The sequence below is a fragment of the Anthonomus grandis genome, chromosome 4 (genome assembly GCF_022605725.1).
Source record: "Anthonomus grandis grandis chromosome 4, icAntGran1.3, whole genome shotgun sequence".
Lineage (NCBI taxonomy): Eukaryota > Metazoa > Arthropoda > Insecta > Coleoptera > Curculionidae > Anthonomus > Anthonomus grandis.
In genome coordinates, this window is record NC_065549.1 from 30,055,669 (window position 1) to 30,077,372 (window position 21,704).

The following is a 21,704-nucleotide window of genomic DNA, read 5'->3' on the forward strand; positions in this document are numbered from 1 at the left end:
TTATATTTGAAAAATTAATGAATCGGTCAGCAAGGTGATTGTCAATAATTTCAGTAATTTTATGGATCCAATGACTTGTAGTAGTTTCGCTAATTTCAAATTTAAAATCTTGTCCAATGCTTCTTTGGTAATAATATGTGGCATAAAATCTTAATATATGTACTAAAACTGCCCATTCAATGGTAACTCTATTTCCTCTGCCTCTATTATTAACAGAAGGTTGTGGAAAATAGGGTCGAATTAAATCTATTAGTTGTTGTGTTTAAGAAAGCTTCTTGATATACTAATGAAAACCTGGTATCATAGATAATATATAATAACTAAAAATGCCTGGTATGACTATTGGTAAACAATAAATGAAACAAATACGTTTAAAAAAGGATGCTGCTACATTATGCACGTATTAAAAAAGGAAGAAGCTATATCGTCTGGTATATACGATATATCCAAGCGTGTCGTCGACAAATCGTTAAAAACTAGGCAATCCGCAAGACACTCACGACTGAAAATTTTATTTAGAATCAGTCATATCGAGTAATCGTGTCGAGTCGTGATTTTAGAATCCCAGTGCAGTTCGCGCAAAACTGTTGAATAATTGTTCGCTTGTTGTTACTTCCGTTAAGAAACAGGTAAGCTAAATCGTGTTATAATTTATGATTAAAAATTCGCATAAACATTCCATTACGTTTAATATGTTTCGAAACTATTCTTTTTGATATTTTTTCTGTTAAAAACTATTTTTCTCTTGCTTTTTCGAGAATTTTATGAGTGCCGATAATCAGTACGTAAATATTAATTAGTGACCCAATTATCGGCTGAGGTGCCGATAATTGGTTATTTGCCTTATAGTGCATTTAGGTCGATTTTACGTTGAATTATTAACTTACCATGGGAAGTGATTGATCTTTAAATACAGTATAAAACAAAGAAATACTAAATACTAAATACACACCAATTTTCGGCACTCTATATTTTGTACTACAGTTAGCCTTATTTGACGCATAATATATCTGCCGATAATACATACACTATAAGTGCCGATAATTGGATACGTTTGTTTTAGATCAGAATTACTTTAATAACAATGGAAAAGAAGAAATGAATTCAATATTCTACCGAAGCTATAAAGAATGCTGTTGGCGCCATTCAGGCAGGAATGCCTTTTAAAACAGCTAGCAAGTTATATCGGGTACCAAGATCGACCCTTCAGGACAAAGTAAAAGGTAGAACGAATTTAGATAAGAAATGTGGACCAGGAACTATACTAAAAAGTGATGAAGAAAACTTACTGGTAGCATGGTTATTCCGGATAGCAGCTTGTGTTAGATAATGTTCAACTATTACTCAAAGAACTGAATAGGCCCAATAATTTCACAGACGGTAGGCCTGGACGGAAATGGTATGAACTATTTTTAAAGAGGCATCCAGAACTGGTAGCACGAATTTCCCAAAACCTCACTTCTGCTAGAAACATTCTAACAGAAAATCGCATTCGTCAGTAGTTCATAGAAGTACGGGTCTACTTACAAGACACAAAAAACCTTAACATTACCTATGACCCCAGCCGTGTGTTCAATTGTGATGAAGCGGCTTTCTTCCTTACTCCGAAGGGAGACGAAGTTTTAGTTCGAAAGGGGGATAGAACAGTTTACTCATTTGTAAACAATAATGACAAAGAATGCTTGACGACTTTGGTGACATGTAATGCCTCTGGTCAAATTTTACCGCTAATGATCGTTTACAACTACAAAAGAATTCCCAAATCAGTTGTCGAAAAAGTTCCAAAACACTGGGGTATCGGAAAGTCGGAAAATGGGTGGATGACTAGTGAAAGCTTTTTTGAGTACATCGCCAATATATTTCACCCTTGGTTAGTTGCTTAGAAAGTCCAGTTTCCCGTTATATTGTTCTTGGATGGACACACCTGACGATGTCCCTTAGCGAATTTTGCAGTAAAAATAATATCATCCTAATAGATCTTTGTCCCAACGCAACACATATTTTGCAGCCACTCGACGTGGCTGTGTTCCGACCGTTGAAACTTGAGTGGAAAAAGAGCGTATATCGATGGAGAATGGAAAACCAAGGCCAAAAGATTACCAAAGACTTATTTGCGCCTATCTTGGAATCCACTTTTCAAAAAATGACCAATATCCCAGATATAATTAAAAACGGGTTTCGAACCTGCGGGCTTGTTCCCTTCAATGTTGAGAATATAAAATTTTCCAAATATTTAAAATGGAAACCGGAGCACAAAATCATCGAGAGAACCCTGAACAGCCTACAAAATCACAAGCAGCTTTAAGAAGCGTGGAACAATATATTCCACCAGAGACCCTTAGATTATTTCAGCTTTCCGGGCCAGTCTGGGAAGGACCAATAGAACATACTAGCCTGTTTTCACTCTGGATAAAAATGAAGACCGAAGGAACCAATAAACATACCAATGCAATAGTAAAGTTTGTTGATGAAGCACAAGGTGAAAATGAACTCCAAGAAGACTTAAATGAAAATGATCCCCAAGAAGACTTTGCCGCGGGTGATTCTTCTACAGAGGCAGAATTTTACAACGAAATGGATGTCACAGGTGTCAATGAAAATGACAAATTAATGGATGACGAGTCACAAGTGGATAATCAACTTCAAGAAGACACTGAAATTGATGTTACAGAAATGATTGACTGTACAAATTTATCTCTTCCAGTAGGTGTTGCTGAAGATATTCCCATCATAATTGCAAATACATCTCAACATGACGTACATGTGGAAAACTCTTGGATTAATATTTCTTCTCCTGTAAAACAAAACTTTCAACAAATTGGCTCTGACCAAATTACGACAATTCCGAGCAATAAAACAGATTCTATAAGCGAGAAAAACTTGAATTTAGAAAAATAAAATGTCGCCTTTGCAACAAAATGTTGCTGAGATAATGAATATCATTTTTATGATATGAATATAATATAAATAAGAGCTAGATGAATCTGTTCCGACTCCATTCGAGAAAATTTTATTTTAGCCTACACCTAAGGAAAACAGTGCTAAGCCTAAACCAGTTAAGGATAGGGTACCTGCTGTAGCAACTTCATCTCAGTGGCAACAATATTATCAAAAAAAAGAAGAAAAGAAGAAACAAGAAGAACAGCTAAAGCTAGAAAGAAAGATGGTGGCCAAACGAAAGAAGTGGGAAACTAAAAGAAGAAGGTTAAGACTAAGACTGCTGTTCCACAAAAGGTTTCAAGAAAAATTTCTAACCGAAGAGTGACAAATAAAGTACATAATGTTAAGAGGGATCTGTTTTCTACAAAAGAAAATATTGCAGTCACTGGGCATTTAACCACTGAAGCTTCAACATCTAAACCTTTAGAAGAATCTTGGTATTGTACATTGTGCGATACTGACGAACAACTCGACATGCGTGTGTACTTTCTGTCTAAAATACTACCATGAGGCTTGTCTTGGTTTAACAGAGAGTGATAAAGATGAACTTCAGTATCCCTTTTGTCAGTGATCAGAAATTAATGGATACCTATGTTTAATAAATTTTTGGCAATTAAATAAATGGTGCTTTTATTTTAATTTTAGCTTTAATATTTAATATCTTAACAAATTTCGTTTTCTACCTACATAATATTATCTATTGACTACTTAGATACCTAAGTGGTAATATTCTATGCCGATAAAAGGATCCTATATATGCCGAAAACTATAGCATGCTTTTATTTAGGTGTGCCGATAATCTTGGCAGAGGAGGCTTCTTATTTATTTCCTTTTGTGAGTAGCATATGTTTATTTTAGGTTAAAATAAACAGTCCGTCTAAAATATGACACATTTTACTAGCCAAATAAATACTCAGAATATAGGTTGGGCAAATATTTTATTTACTAAATGAATTAAAATGATGCCCAAAGGCATTCTAACAAGCTAAAGGTGCCGATAATAGGAACGTTTACCTTATCCAAACTAAAAAAATTATCCTGTCAAGTTCACGAACGACGACTTTCCCAATTGCAATAGTCCCGAAGGTTTTTTCCCGAACTCTTATATTCCCAAACAACGTTTTTCTCGAGACTCGAATCACTGTTATCCCAAACAGAATTTTGCCTAAACTACCATTTTTCGAAAAATAATGTCAATCGAACTTTTAAATTATTCGGGGGATCATACAAATAGGCGTAGGTATTTATTTAGATAAAAATCGTTGGATGGATAAAATACTATTACTCCAGAAAAATAGTTGTTCGGAAGAAAGAAATAATATTCGGTAAAATGGTTTCGAAAAAAAGTATTCAGGAAAATAATCTATCGGGAAATGGATAGTTCGGGAAAAAAGTATTTCTATAAAACGATTGTTCGAGAAAAATAATATTCGGAAAAATGGCTGCGGGATAATAGTATTCGGGAAAACAGGCGGGAACAAAAAGATTACTTATTAAAGAAATTATTGTAATGCGTTTGTTTTATTATATTTATATTTTAAATTAAAAGGATTTTATATAAAAAAAATTTACTGTTAATTTCAATGCTTATGCAAGGTGATCATAAGAAGTTTTTAATTAATGTTAATTTAGAGAAACTTCTTTACAAGTTACAACAAAAGATTGTGTTAGCCATGTGCAATTTTGTGGTTAGATAAATAATAATCGTTCTGTTGTATTGCACATACTTATTTCAGATAAAGTGTACAAAGTGAAAGTTGACATTCAAGAGGACCTAATTTGACACATTAGAAATGCGGCAGTGTTTGTCAAAGAAAGAATGAATCACTTAGAAATGCAACAAGGGCTCTTTTCAGATTATGTAAAATAGTAATTGTTAAAACAGAGCTATAAATAAAACCATTTTCATTTAGGAAATTTTGTTTGTTTGATTGTGACAAATGATAATCATATAAGAACATATGGGTTTTTTTAAATTATTTTCCCATGTACAATACTCACCTGTAGTTTTGTGGGTTACTCCAGACTCACCCTGTATAAATTAAACAAACAACTTAACAATATTTAAACAGGCCAATATTAAAATTGTCACTATATTAAGTATACTAAAAAATTAATAAAATGACATAAAATTGATAAAGTTTTAGTGTGGTTTGGTTTAAAATCTCATTAGCACCAGTAAATTTCAGAGAAATGGATAGTTCGGGAGATAAGTATTTCGATAAAACGATTGTTCAGGAAAAATAATATTAGGAAAAATTGCTGCGGGATAATAGTATGTTGGAAAACAAGCGGAAACAAAAAAGATTACTTATTACAGGAACATATCTTTATTTAAAATATTATTGTAATGCGTATGTTTTATTATATATATATTTTACATTATAAGTATTTTATCATCAGAAGTTTAAGATCATAAGAAGTTTTTAATGAATGTTAATTTAGAGAAACTTTTCTTTCTCCGCCAGCTAAAACAAATAATTATAACTCCTAATAATATGCAATTCTAAGATTTGGCGCTATATGTATAGTAACAAATTGCAGTACTTCTTATGGAATGTCTTTTTTTTTGTCTGGAAATATATCTCTTCCAGGGGATGTGATCCAGAAGGAAACTTTGAGGAAGGGGGAATAGTAATAGGAAAATAATGGGTTATCTATCTGTGCAAAATGCAAAAACATAGGTATAATATGAACAGAGATGTGAAAATGGGCGCATTTTATTTAACGCATCCCAATGCCTCCTTCGCTGCCTCTTTTAAGCATCTCTTAATATAGTTATAATGGTCTGTGGTGTTTTAAAACCGTTGAAGTTGCAACTTCTCGTCCAGCCTTTGTCTGTACAGTTCTCTTCGCTTTCGCAGTCCAAGCTTTCCAGATTAGATCTTACAGAGTCTGTTTTTCCATGTTGTTCCTGATATCTTGTATTTTGTTGGTATGATTCTGATCTTAGTCTAAGGGCTACCTTCGTAATAAAAACATGATGATCACTTCCACATGTGGTTTTTCAATTTGTTTATGGTTACTAACTACATTTTCTCCGTATCTTCCTACAATTCTGTCTGACAAACTTTTTTCGATGCGACTATTTAAATCTACTAGTATTACAATCTCTCTACACTGACCGATCTTCATAACTTGATGTGACTGTTCAGGGAAATCATATTTCTTTCAAATATTGTTTTTTTCTGACCATGTAGATTCATTTTTATAATTCTTGCTTATGATGTTATAGGCTTTCTCAGATTCTTGGATATTAATATTGACATGCCCAGCTATGCTCTTTTATTCTTCGATACGCTATACAAATGATCGTACTGTGCCAAATTCTTCGATTCTTAACCTTTCTTTTTGGTTTCGGTTAGCACTGCTGAAAACAAGTTGAAAAACAGACTAAATTCGAATTACTAACTACCAGTAATCAACATGAAATTTTGATTGAATTGATTTTTAGAGGATAGGATCTCACGGAAATTTTAAATTATTTAAACATTTATCTAATGTAAATAACTGTATAGAGTTACAGCTAGATTTATAATAAAATGCAGTGAGTTACTTAATATAGAAAAGTTCATAGGGGAAAGTCTTTTCTCCACAAATAAAATGCTAATCCTAATTTCAGGACTAACGCATTTCGCAAGTGTTCTTACCATCATCAGACTCTAAAATATATTACAAACAGTTCAAAAACATTTACGAACATTTTTTTGTGACAAATGATTTCAAAAAATACAAATTAAAATTTAAAAAAAAAACTTACAGAAAGTTATTTTACATATTTATAAAATATAAACAATAACAAATAATTCTCGAACGGTACATTGCACGACATCTAGTAAACAATTAAAATTACAACAAATTGAGCAATCTCGGATTAGCAGTAGTATACAGGATGTAAATAAAAATATAATAAATGTGTTTTGAATATGTTGATGACTCAAATCAAATATTAAACAATACGTATATTTAAATATAACGTATTTAGTTTTTTCAGTTACCAATAAGAATAAGAAAATTACTTAACCACATTAAATCACCAATAATAGGATTAAAGAAGGCAATTTGATATGTTCTTGTAAACTCCAGACAGTGGCAGCTCGTGGGTTTTAGAAGAGGAAATGGTACTTATACCTGATTGAGTCATGCTTTTAAAAGCATGACTTAGTAGCTTTTTTAATTTAGTTAATAATTTGCTAAATGAAAATCGGTATAAAGATTTACTACGTGAACGAGCATTTTTGACGAATTTACTTATTTTCTGTAATTTCTGATTTATCAGGAATTTGCATCAATCTATATATTTCTATAAAAATATAATAATAATATAATAATAATAATAATAATAATAATAATAATATCCTTTATTTGCCAACAAAATCGTATACAGGACGACAAAGCAACGTCATACAAAGGAGGATCTAGCTCCCATGGGGTACATTAATTTTTCTTATCTAGAATTCATAGAGGCAATATACTTATATAAACAAAATAACAAAATTTAAAATAAATATTCTAAATATCTAACACAAGTTAAAATTATTATTCAAAAGTAAAATTATAAAAACATTTAATCTGCAACCAGTGGTAAACAGCTTTTTTAAATTGGACTGTAGATTCAATGCTTCTAATATCAGCAGGTAGCATTCTATAAGCCCTGATGGCCATATAATGAGAACCTCTTTCATAGTAAGCTGAATTATGCAATGGAATACGGAGATCGCTTCTATGTCGTGTAATCATAGTCACATCCTCAGCGTACATTTCCCTATTCTCAACAAACAAATTATTGTGTCTCTTCACAAATAACACCAAGGAAGAAAAGTATAGGAAGGGAAGGGTGAGTATTTTTAGTTTGCAGAAGTAAGGCCTATAGGAAGTTCTGTAGGTCATGCCCAATAAACAACGAATGATACGCTTTTGCATTCTAAATATATCTAGAGCTCCTCTTACAGATCCCCAGAAACAGATACCATATTGTAAGATCGACTGTACCTGTCCGAAATAAAATAGGCGAAGAGATACCTCAGACACTACATCCCTTAATCTTCTAATCAATCCGCACAAGCTAGCTAATCTGGAATAAAGGTTTTTAATATGTTTCTCCCAATTTAAATTGGGGTCAATGTGTATTCCTAAGAATTTAATACTATTGGCCACAGGGATTGACTGCCCACCAGACCACACAAGTAGAGATTCTGAGACAATATTGGCCTTCGAAAAATTAATCAACCCCATTTTACCAGAGTTCAAAGACAACTTACTGTCCAGACACCAGGTCCTCATGCGCTCCACTGCGGATGAGCAGCCCCGTGAAAGATCTGCCACTGTCTTCCTGGCAACTATAACTGATGTGTCGTCGGCGAATTGACAAATCATATCAGAAGGGAACAGCTCAGGCAAGCCATTGACATATAATAGGAAGAGCACAGGTCCCAAGATTGAGCCCTGAGGCACACCTCTTCCTATAATTTGGGGGCGGGAAAACGTTGGTGAGCCGGAATGTGTCACACAAACTATTTGTTCTCTTTGCTCTAGATATGAACTGAGTAATTTAGATGCTGCACCCCTGATGCCATACCGTTCCAGGATGTCCAACAGTAAAGAATGGTCAACCGTGTCAAACGCCTTAGACAAATCGAAATACAGTCCAGCCACACTGGCCTTTCTCTCAAGATTCTCCATAATATATTGTATTGCACTATAAATGGCCATTTCCGTCGATCTTTTGGGAACGAATCCGTATTGGTGTTTATTTATTATTTGATGGTGAGTTAAATAATTCATAACTATTTGATAAATAACCCTTTCAAATACCTTCGATATGGATGGTAATACGGATACTGGCCGATAGTTGGCAATATTCGTTTTTTCTCCCTTCTTAAAAACAGGCACTACTTTTGCCCGCTTAAGAGCAGAAGGAAAAATTTGGGTAGAAAGACTCTCATTGATCACATTGGAAATGGGTCCGGCTAAGTGAATTCCAACAAACTTTAAGACGAAAACCGGAATTTCATCCAAGTCAGAGGAAAATTTATTTGGAAGGTTCATCAATATCTTAAAGATATCCTGAGAATTAACAGGATTGAGAAATATGGTTGGATAATCATTATGCAAGTCATGTATATTGGAGTTACAGCTTTGTTGATGGTCAAGAGTAAAATGTTTAGCAAATAATTCGGTGATTAAAGCTGGGTTTTCAATGGACTGACCATCTTCCCTTAAAACAATATTGTTGTTAGTTTTATTTTTACCTGACTCAGATTTTATGATTGACCATGCTGATTTTATCTTGTTTTTTGAATTTTGGATTTTGTTATCATTTATAGACTTTTTATAAGAGGAGATGTAACGTCGATATTGTTTTCTTTCATGTTTGTATGTAACGTAGTGTTCCCTAGAATTAGTATATTTGTACCAAACATAGAGATCTTTTATGTAGTTTGAATATCTTTTTATCTCTGGTGTAATCCAGGTTGGCTTCTTATTTTTCAACCTAGTCGTACATATTGGAAAAGCCAAATCAAAATAATAGAAGAGAATACGAAAGAAAGTATTATATTTTCCTTCAACTCCTTCAGCAGAATAGACCTCCTCCCATGCCTCCGACATCAGCATATTGTAAAATCGATTCATGTTGTGTGTTGAGAATTTTCGTCGCTTCACAACCATACCACATTGGGGAACCTCCATCTGTCTCTTAAAAACAAAAATTTGAGGATAATGATCAGACAGATTAGAAACAAGGACTTCAGAAGATATGACAAGACTTGAGTTCATATTTGTAAAGATGTTATCCAACTGAGAGGCACAGTGAGCAGTGATTCTAGTTTTGGAGTTAATGTAAGGTATTAGACCAAAGGTCTGCATTAGTCCAAGCAAGGCCATCACGCCATGGTCATCAGGATTACTAAAGTTAAAGTTAAAGTCTCCTGAAATAATAAAAGGAATTTTGTTATTATACATCTCATCAAGTAGGTTAGCAAGATTGTGGAGAAAAAATTGGCTGTTACCACTAGGTGATCTGTAGACACAAACAACTATTATGGAATTATTGCTATTAATAACAATTTTAAAAATGCAAAATTCAAAGTCTTTTTCTGTGTTAGTCTGTAGACTGTTTACTTCCTCCTTTCTCTTCCTTTTCCAGGAAACAATTGAATACGTCAAAGAATTCACGTTTACATAACATAACTATAAACCAAATTTAATTTGTTTAGCTTAAAAACCAAAAAAGTTGAACTATATCCTGCCACTTAGGTTATATTGGGAGAGATGCATAACATTAAAAATACTAAGAAATTTTATGAACCTTCGGTTTAAGAAAAGCTAATATTTGGGACGCTAACTGCATTGTCACATCGATGAGTCTCTTGAACTTTGACCAATTTTCCGGAACTGGTTTAATATAAGAATGTACAAAAAAAAAAGATTTGCGGTTGATTAAACTCTGTCCGATATATGTATAATTTCTTGCTGGCAAGTCAGTGGAATATTTAGTAAAAGTAGCATAAACCAAGTTTCAGTACATGCTATGTTTAAATGACGCTACTAATCCCTAATTTAAAAAAATTGCAAACAAGCGACTTGTAAATAAAATCTTAACATTGACGAACAACATAATGAATTCTAAAAACCTCAACAAAAGATAAACATTTTGTAACATTTTTAAACTAGATTATAATACAGTATAAAACATGTAATTAAGGGTATTTTGCAAACATTGTCAAACTTTAAGGATGATCTCTTTAGTAATGTAAGATGGAACATTTCAATTTTTTCCACGTGTTAGTTAAGTTGTAATTTTTTTTTTATTGAAAATCTGCATAATTTTTAACAAGTGCTTTTCCCAACCATCTTAGTAGTGGGACTGGTGATATTAAATAGTCTCCAAGATCTCTAGATTTGTCCCCAAATGACTTATTTTTGGAGATATCTTACAAACACGAATTTAGTAGGCCAACAAATTTAGAAAAGTTTCGAGAGAAAATTGTTGACTTGTAATTCCAATTGCTAGGCTTGGCCAATAATTGCCAATTCCATTGCCTCAGAAACTCTTATGTTAACTTATTTTTTAGCCAATGAATGAGGTCTGTTTGAGCTTTTAATTTAATGAATTAGTTTTCATTAAGTTTAATTTTAAAGTTTAAAAATATTATATAATTTTTTTAAAGCTGAAAATATTTTTCGATTACTGGATTGGTAATAAATGAGGCGTGTCATAACAAAAGCAGCAATCTCCCACGCAGCATAAGTCTGGCAATCGGTGAAAAATGATTTAGATATACGAAAACGTATTTTTTCAAAATATAAGTTTGTAGTTTGTTAGTAAATGTCCTTCTTAGTATAAATATATTCTAAAAACATCTTAGGATCAATAATACCACCATAATTTAAAAATAAAAATTGGAGATTGTTGACTTTGACATAAACATTCGGATATTGTTAGTTTTGTTGTGACGTATTACGGAGATTACTGATTTTGCTACGGAACACAGTATTAAAACTACTCAAGACATTTTTGACATTTTTTATTTATTGAACATCATTACTAAAATAAAATTTTTAACACATCACTTAATAATTAGGAATGTTATTAATTAAGATTAAAGTTCAAACAACGAATTCGGGGAAGTCTTCAAATGGTCCACACAGATCGGATTCTTCGTCGTCTGTTTTCGATTCAATGCCCAGACAAATCAGCAAATTATGGCTAGTCTCCCAAAAGAAAGGATAACAATTTCACGACCATTTCAAAAAGTTGGTGTAGATTTTGGTGGTCCTTTTTTCCTCAAATCCTCAAGGCTTCGAAAAGCCAATGTTATTAAAGGTTACATTGCTCTATTCGTGTGTATGTCCACAAAAGCCGTTCATCTTGAGATTGTCTCAAGTTTATCTACTGAAGCCTTTCTAATGACATTTAAATGATTTATTTCTCGAAGAGGCAATCCCACAGTTGTGTTCAGTGACAATGCAACCAATTTTGCAGGCGCAAGAAATCAATTAAGAGAACTGTACGAGTTTTTCCGAATTGACAAACAATATGATGCTTTGAAGACGTTTTTAACTCAAAACGAAACCGAATGGAGGTTTATTCCCCCTCGATCTCCTCACTGGGAAGGTATCTGGGAGTCCGCAATTAAAAGCACAAAGTATCACCTATACCGAATTATGAAGAATTCTCAGTTTACGTTTGAAGAGTTTAGTACTATTCTTTGCCAGATAGAGGCTATTTTAAATTCTTGGCCGCTTTGCTCTATGTCTAACGATCCCTCTGACTTCTCCTCATTGACCCCTGGTCATTTTTTAATAGGTACGTCCCTAACGGCCTATCCTGAAAAGGACTTAAAGAAAATTCCCGAAAATAGACTCACTTTTTGGCAGAGATGTTCACAGATCCAACAAATTTTTTGGAAACGGTGGACTGTGGAGTACCTAAATCGTCTCCAAAATCGACCAAAATGGTTTCGGTCATCCAAAAATCTCGAAGTTAATGATTTGGTCCTCCTCAAAGAGGATGAAACTCCCCCTCTTAAATGGCCTCTAGCTAGAGTGACTGAGGTTATGAAGGGTGCAGATGGAAGAGTCAGGGTGGTTAAACTCAAAACTACTGACGATAATTATACCAGACCTATCACAAAGGTCTGTCCGCTACCCGAAGAAAACGTTCAAGTTTCTCTTATCTGATAAATAATAAATCCCTAAATTTTTATTCTTGCTCTCATTATTCTATTGGTCCTTCGAGTTAATGTTACTTTTTATAGTAAATCTCTTAATTCTCTTTTTGCTTTGTTTGAAGCTAACAGCTTCAACTCGGGGGCAGAATGTTGTGGAAACACAACCCATTTCTCTCAAATTATTAAGCCTATCTCTTAATCCTCTTTCTCGTTGATTTCTTTGTATTGTTATTGAAATAATTGTCACGCTCGCCACCGGCCCCTCCCCGAAAAATCTAAAAATAGATCATAAGCACGGAAAAGATGCAGTTGCCCGCCACTCGCTCTTCGGGTGTAATAAATCTCGGTCACTTGTCCCAGTGACACATTTTTTCTCATTCTCGTTTCGCGGCTAAAAGCCAAACTCGCAATAGAGTAAATACTCATAATAAAAGCAACTAAATACTCTAAATTTCTCGCTCTCTCTTAATCTCGAAGCTAAATCTGTAAACTAAAGATACAATCAGTAATTACGGTACTGTGTGCACTGTGCAGTAATATAAACTATTAGATTATAAGCAATTCAACGCTCTTTTTATTCTTCTATTGAACCAGCGCAATCCCAGTAATGTTTACTCTAAAACATCTGTATTTATGGACTTGTTTCTCAGCCATAAGCTTCGACTTTTTATTTACATCTGTTTAACTCTTAATTGTATGGACGTAGAACATGCGTCTGTAACAGGATGCCCAAAACCTAAATTGAATTTAGTGCTAAATATTTTCGAAAAATACGTACGCTTGACTTTAAGCTCAGGGGCAGCCTGGTCATTATACAATCTAATTAATTTATTAATATTTAGATCCGAGCTTAAGTACTGCCGCATAGAGGAAGACAGTATCGACAGTAGTGTGAGCTGTCACATTTTACTGATTTCAAAAAAAGTATTACAGCCAAGCATTTGTTTTTATTTTTTTTTGATTTATAATCGCCACCTCTATTTTCCTGGGGCGCAGAACCAGTTTTCATGAAATTTTCAATAGCACGCTGCACTCGAAATCTCTTAATATTTAAAGAATTCAGAATTACGTTCAATACTGCTAACAAAATATTTTGTATGGAATTGCTTCCTTGAGTGCATTTCATTTTTAGGACGACGTCTTTTTATGTTTAACACTTGTGTGTACTTCAAAATTAAGGCATCTTGTTTTAACTTATCATAAGTAGAATAAAATTTTTCACGAAAAGCTTTTAAGTCCCTCATAGTAAGTTTCTTACATTGAAGAGCCCCAGAATGATGACTACATTGTGGAGCTACTGGAAGCTTGGAAGGCATGTATCTATAACAAAAAGAAACACCTTTAAATAATTAAAAAACATATGTTTCCGAAGCACCGTTTTAGTGACATAACAATAAATTATCAACATCGATAATGCTTGCTAACGGGGTTATCAATTTTATTGCTTAAGTTATAGAAATATTCAATGTTTCCTACCTTGCCTTTTTTTGTGCATTCCGGGTCCATTTCTCGAGATTTGAACGCCGCTTTCTAGCTTTTGATTGTTCAACTTCTAATGGATGTTCCATTTTAAACAACTTTCCGCGAATATCGCAAACCAAATTATAACCAACTACACTGTTTTAAATTAATTCAAATAATGATTATGTCTGAAAGCAACGAATCTATCTTTAAACGTAAACAGCAGGAAATAAACATCCTCGAAACAAACAAGCGGAGACCCCTAGTAAAACTAGTCAAGTCAGGTGACGCGTACACTGACTGTAATAATTGGTTGAAATGTATATTGCTTATTTTGCTGTGAATCACACAGTGGAGATTGTATGTTTTGCAATAAACGGCAACTTTTAAACCTAATTTTGTATGGGATATTGTCTTTTATGCTACAAATAAATTTCTAGGGTAATAAAGGAGCTTTAGCAATAATAATTTATGCCCAAAACTCAATATTTACAAAAAGTAGAGATTGTTGCTTTTGATATGACACGCCTCAAATGATCTCGACAGTTGTCAAAATTTATGGTTTTTTTAGGACCCTTTTTTAAGGTTTTTTTAGGACCCTAGTAGCTTAGACCCCACATAGATTAATGTGACGTGACAGAAAAAGAATAAGTTTGGTTATGTTATGCAATGTTTATCCTGTTTTTTAAATGTTTAAAAGAATTGATTATTGTTTTCAAGTTTTGAAATAATCCTTATCTATATAGTTTCAAAATTATACAGAAATATCACTTGTAGATGAGTTATAATGTTCTATGAGTTGTGATGTTCTAAAGGTTTGAAAAATAATGGAGATTGATAAAAACTTTTCATATTTGAGTCAAGATAATCTATTAAATTTATCTAAAAATGATGACCAGCTTTTGAAAGTTTCTCAGAAGCTTGCAGATGGTAAAAAGACAAAATCTCAAAGTTATACATTCTTTACCAATTTATATCCTTCAGATCTCAGGAGCAAAGGACTTACTTTTGTAGAAGTCACTCTACAATTAGGTTGTTTGTTATTGGACCCAGATTACCAGAAGAGAGAAATAGGTGTTTTGGTAATAAGTAATCTAGTAAACAATTTAAAATCAGAAGACTTGAATCCCCAAGAATTGGCCATCATTTCAACTTATTTTTGTGACAAACTTAAGGAACATCATCAGGTTTGTATAGTTATGTTGGATCTGGGAATTACTTATGATGCAAAATTAAGTTTCGCTAAGCATATAGCAAAAATAGTTTCTGACTCTGCCAAATTGTTGGGTTTTGTTTATCGAAACTGTCGGCACTTTGAAAATATTAATACTTTAAAACTACTTTTTTTCACCTACATTCAATATCACCTATATTCTACATTCAATCTCTAATTTGGTACCCAATTTATAGCTACCTGATAGATGAAATTGAGCGCATTCAGAGCAACTTTATGAAGTATCTCTGGTTTAGAAAGGAAGGTCCAGCTAGTCTTTCCAGCCAGAGGCTTGGATAATCAATTATACTTAAATAAATTTAATATTATTTCCTTAGCAAAAAGAAGAGAAATTCTTTCCATAAAATTCTTATATAACCTTATTCATAACAAGATTGACTGTCCCACCCTTTTGGCTGGATTAAATTTTCAGGTACCAAGAATAAACTCTAGGCATTTTAGATTATTTAATGTAAATCCCGCTAGGACTAATATTTTGTTTAAATCCCCTATTAATATAATGTGTCAGAATTATATTAATAATAATTTACATGAATGGTTCGATATTTTTGTTGACAGTTTAATGTCAATTCTAGAAGGTATTGAGTAAATAGGTGATGCAGAGTCTTTCTAGTATGTATATAGATAGTCGGTTTAAGTGCATAGAATGTTAAGCATTTTGGTAATTTTTTTTTTTATGTTATAATAAGCCCTTAATAATAATAAGCCTTTATTTCCAACAGGCAACTTGCCCAATAACAGGAAACAGTTGCAAAACAATGAAAAATATAGTTAAAAAAAAAACACACACAAACAAACCTAAAAGAATGAAAAGAAAAGAAAAAGAGTAAAGTAAAGTCACATTCTCAAACACATTATGTTCAATGGCAAAGGGTGATTTTTTTTTCCAGGTAGACAAACAATAGAAATTGTTAATTAGAAAGAAATGTGTATTCAATATTATTCAATTTAATGAAATAGAGAATGAAGGCGCATGAAATATTAACTCCAAGAGAAAAATTATGTAGTGATATAAAAAAGAAAAAAATAACTACTACTAGCATAAAAAGATAGATAGATAAAAATAAATACAACTTACAAAAAAACACAACTAAAATACAATTGCCAATATCGAACAGTCATTGATAAATAACCACTAAAAAAATCTTTTCTATACACCCAAAAATAAAAATACTAATTATTAAATTAGTATAGCATGCGCCCGCACCAAATGCCAAATGCAGATTCATCAAAACAAAACTGAAGAAGCATGTCCATAAACAATAACCCTCAACAGCATAATAAAATAGCTGGTCGACTTCGATAGACAAAAGCTCGAATGTCTTTCCCGCGAGTAAATTTTGTATACGTAATAGGCTGAATGCTGATGCGGCGGGACCTCTGTAGCCTGCTTGATGCGTATTTGGTTCGATTATATGCTCCAAATTTCGGAAGACAAATATCAGTGTGTCTTCCTGGGGCTTGTATACATTAATTGGGTGTCAGCCCTGAATTTTCATCTTAATCGGTGCGGGCAGACGGGGCGCGCCTTCGGATTAATCATGTTTAGATACTATATAATATTAGTAAAGATAGCGACTATGTTCTGTGTTTTTTTAAAATTTTAATTCAATAATTACATGAAATAATTACATGATAAATTAATAACAAATAACTGGATAATTTTGGGTAGACAGTGTCTAGCTTGTCTACTCGTACGCTTCGCCACTGTGTATGTATATATTTTCAACAAATAATAGTGTGTAGCATACATGTAATAAAATTAAGATCATAATATTAAACTAGAGAAAGTAAAATATAACACATAATAATAATAATAACAAGCTTTATTTCCAACAGGTTACATATACCCAGTTACAGGAAAATCAATTAAATATATAAATGTACAAGTACAAATGCATGAATTGTTATATCCATGCAACTAAACTATAAAAGAATTGCTATATAAGAAAAAAAAGTAGTGAGTTTAAGAAAATAAATAATAAAAAATCAACACTAAATTAGGATAAGAATCAAGAATTAATTCAAATCAAAAGAGCAGAAAAAATTGAGTAAATAAATGTATTCAAACTGAGAACTAAATAACTAAGAACTAAATAACCTAGCCTCCCCTGCCAACCATACTCAGGTGACTCAAAATAAGTGCCAGATTGACATGGTGAATATCACAAGAATCAACAATAGTGTTAAAGTTTTGACACATAAAGTGAATAGGACTCTGGTACAGAATGTTGGACCTGGCTCTGTCCAAGTTAAAAGCTGGACACTGTCTAGATCCTGGGCGTGGTGTATGAAAGCAAATCCTTTGCAAAAGGGATGGGCAATCAATTTTATAGTTAGGTAAATTAAAGAAGAATTTCACCAAATGCATTTCTCTCCACTTCGCAAGTGACAGTTCAGTATATCCAGAGAGCAGCAGGTTATGGTCAAAACCCCTTGGAGTTAGACTCCATCATCCTTAAATCCCAAACATTTAAGGAATCGCCGTACACATAAAGAAAAAATATATGATGCCATTACTATTGTAATTCGGAAGACTTCAAAAAACAGTTCGCAAATAATTAAACATTTTTTCAACAAAAAGTTTTTTTACAAGATGTGTGATGTAACTGTGTCAAATGCCAACTTAATTTTTTTTTAAGTTGGACTTACTTTTATGAAATATCCAGAAAATTTAGATATATTTTATGTATAATGTCTTATACTTGTTATAAACAGTTAAGGAAATATATTATTTCATATATATTCCTGCAATGCCTGAGGAACATGGTAATACCTGATATGTAGATAAGCTATGTGCTACAGCATTACTTTTCAAATAAAAGTGTTTTGAAGTTTCCTGCATCTAAGCATAAGTTATCAATATTTGCATGGGATGTTTCAGGTATTTCGTTCAGGACTGTTCACTGAATTCACTTATGTAACTCACATTACAATTTGTTACAATGGCTTGGAGTACCCTAGTTCAATCTAATGATACAGTAGCAGGCAGGATCTGCATAGTTGCCAACTTTTTAAACATTTTTAAGATAGAAAAGAAGATTGGAAAGAAGTTGCAAAGATTTCCTGGCCCTCTTACGGTTTTCCTGACATGCGATGTGTACAGCTTGAAGAAAGAATCTTCTCAGTCAATAATAATGTTGACATCTTAATAAATGGTAAAAAGCCTAAATCTGAACAAGGGACACTGTACAATTTGGTATTCTACCAGAATATGAAAGGCAAATAGTCATTAATTTTATTCAAACTAAGCCTAATATAGGACACCCTGAAGATAATAACAACTGCAATTTATATTGGTATCAGTGAAACCCCTAAACCTCAAGCAATTTTGGTCAAATTTGTTTATAATATTATGCGCAATAAAGTATAGAACCTTTTTTCCTTTTATTTAAATAACCAGTTGTTAAAAAAATATGGAAATGAGATGTGGTAATTTCCATTTATAGTAAGTGTACCAGGCCCAACTAAAATCTATAAGATAACAAAGTAACAACCTGAAGAAGGTCTTCAGAGATTATAAGATGAAACTGGCTTAAGAGAGCCTGGTAATACTGCGAAAACTATGGGGCCGTAAATGTGAGGCTGTGGAACTGGATCAAGTCACACCATAGTGAAACCCAACGTTACATAAGGCTAAAGTCACCATTGGCTAACATTCCAGCAGTTTAAAATGTAACCGGATGTGGATATGTTTTTTTATGGTGTATTGATTTAGTTTCAACTAGCTTTTAAATTTTGTTGATAGGTTTTTAATTATTTTTACACATATATATTTATGAAAATTAACAATTTATCTTCTCTTTGCTGGCATTATCCCTTTTCTTGACACTTGCAATACTTACTATCTGTAGCATTTGGATCTATTAAATAATTAATTATGAAAAAGTATAATAAATCTACTAATAGGTCCAAGTTGCAATGACTTTGGATTATAAGGTGATTACCTGCATTACCATTATTTTATATTCATATATTTAATTAAATTATATGAGCGGAAAAAGTGACTCTTTAAGCGTCGATAACTCAAAAACATTTGAAATTAGACATATACTCTCCTTATTAAAAAATGCATTATTTATGGTGTAAGATTTTTTTTATATCCAATTGTTTTTTCTTATTGCTAATTTTAAATTCTCTGAGCTAAGATACATTGATTGGTTATCTTAAATTTTTTGCGAAATACTGAAAAAATGAAAGAATATGCCATATTCCTCTTAAATAGAATACCCTGTACAACGTAGGTCGGCTATATTATTATTTCCTTTAATATTAATATTAAAAAAAGGATAGTATTTTATTAGAAACTTTGAAATAATACTATCTATTTGTTTAAATATATAATAATACTATAATGTCAAGGTAGATGTTAAAAATGCTCGCTGTAAAAGTCTCCGCAACATCCTAATCTTAAATAAAAAGTGTATAAGACATTTGACATATCTCATAAAAAAAATTCTAACAGTATCAGATCAGGAGATCTTGCTGGCCATTCCACCCTTGCCTCCCTACGTATCGATTTGGAAATATTGATTTGAGGTTAATACTGAATATTAATTTGGTAATCAGCGATGCTTCATCTCGTTGACACCATATCATATTCGCTGGAACTTGAGGGTGTACTAGATCGGGATGGGTTTGTCAAGTTGGCACGACATTATTTTGAAGCAGTGCTAAATAATTATCTCCATTGAAATTGCCATCAATGAAAAAAAAAATTGTAATATTATTTCCAACAATTTCTAATAACATTTTTAGGGTATTGCATTCTGCGAGGATTTTTTTTAGGCCAATAGGCACAGTGCTGCATTACATGTCCGAACACGCAAAACTACTTTTTTTGTATTACTTGTGCTTTGGGATAAAGGCGGAAAATATGGGCAACTTCAATTTGCTTTATCTTTATATCTATTATCTGTAGAAGTGTTACATTTGTGTTAAATAAACCATTTTGTTGATATTCAGTTTCCAAACTTCAAACAATTATAGTAATGACATCAGTCAACAATTTGCTAATAGCAGGCATTCTAAACTTAAGTAAGTAAAATTATTTATAATTTTTTTTTTAAACTTTAGTATCATTAAAAGGAGATCTGTTTTTGTCATCACTAAGACCTAAATGGAAATGCGTATTAAGTGTGTTGTAGCGAATTTCTGCAATTAAATAATTTTATTTTCCTAATGTTACTTCTCACAGTAAATCTAAAAACAAATCTTATTTTCAAAACAATTGGAGATAGACACTGTACAAGTGATGTATGTTCTAAGGTATCCAAAAATTTAAGAATATACCAAGTGTTATGGTTAAAATAGGAAAATTAGTGATAACTGAGCATTGGCAGCAGACTTTTTTTCTGTCTTATATGTCCAAGCCCGCGAAACTACTTGTTTGTTTTACTTACTTCATCTAAAATCTATTCTATTTGACTCATATACACTATGTATTAATGTCTTCTCCAATTATCTGAAAGATAGGATACAGTATGTCAGGGTGATAGATACCCTAAGAGAAGCCAAAACAGTTCAACATAGCGTTTCACAAGGTATCTTGCTTGGACCTATCCTTTTCAACGTCTACGTAAATTATCTCTGTAAACTTGAATTTGATGGAAAATTCATTGCATATATGCTGATGACACTGTGGTGATCACGAGAAGCTGGGAACTAGCATGTCTAAAACTAAAGACTGGTTTTACTATGATTAAGAACTTTTTAGATACTTTTAAATTAACCTTAAATATCTCAATATATAGCTTTTTACATAACAATGGCAAATAGACCTATATTTGATCAAATTAAGCTTGAAAATATAAATGAAGCTCTGCAAGAGGTATCCCATATTAAATACTTTGCAGGCATTGTTATTGACAGGCATCTGAAGTGGGATCAGCATGTGCTTTATCTCAATAAAAAAATTAGAGTCCTCATTCAGAAGTCCTTATCTGAGATATGGCATTATTGTGTGGAGTGCAATGTATGACTCCCACCTAAATCAATTAAAAGCTCAGAATTAGATCTTAAAAATAACTTTAAATAAACCTCGATTATACCCCTCAAATCGATTATATTCTAATGAAATAAATGACGTAAAAATGTTATATATCCTTGCAGTGTGCAATTTTGTGCATGTTAATAAAGAATTCAAATCAAATAATCTTTGTAATATCTATGAAACTCGAGCCTCGAATATTCTAAATATTCCACAATCTAAGCTTTAACTTAAACTTACATTTCATGTCATATCTAGGACCTAAATTTTACAATTTATTCCTAGAAAATATTAAGAATGTGGTAAAAAACAAAAGCTTTTATTAAAGCAAAACAGAACATTTTCTGTTTAAAAGGCATTGTTGGAAAAATCGTGAAAAAGTTTTTACGTCTATTCCAAATTCTTT

General features: G+C 32.4%; 1 protein-coding gene and 1 long non-coding RNA gene across 2 annotated transcripts in view; both read left to right on the forward strand.

The window, feature by feature from the left end:
• Positions 1 to 556: 556 nt before the first annotated feature.
• LOC126735459 (uncharacterized) lies at positions 557 to 4,857 on the forward strand. The gene is made up of 2 exons (XR_007660411.1): positions 557 to 629; positions 4,677 to 4,857. It is a non-coding gene; the product is annotated as an uncharacterized LOC126735459 (long non-coding RNA).
• A 10,016-nt stretch (positions 4,858 to 14,873) lies between these two features.
• LOC126735455 (MMS19 nucleotide excision repair protein homolog) overlaps positions 14,874 to 21,704 on the forward strand; it is a 41,889-nt gene continuing 35,058 nt past the window's right edge. Inside the window, exons 1-2 of the mRNA XM_050439446.1 lie at positions 14,874 to 15,005; positions 15,060 to 15,262. Of these exons, the coding sequence (XP_050295403.1) occupies positions 14,903 to 15,005; positions 15,060 to 15,262 (306 nt within the window). The 5' untranslated portion in view covers positions 14,874 to 14,902. The remainder of the gene's footprint in view (positions 15,006 to 15,059; positions 15,263 to 21,704) is intronic.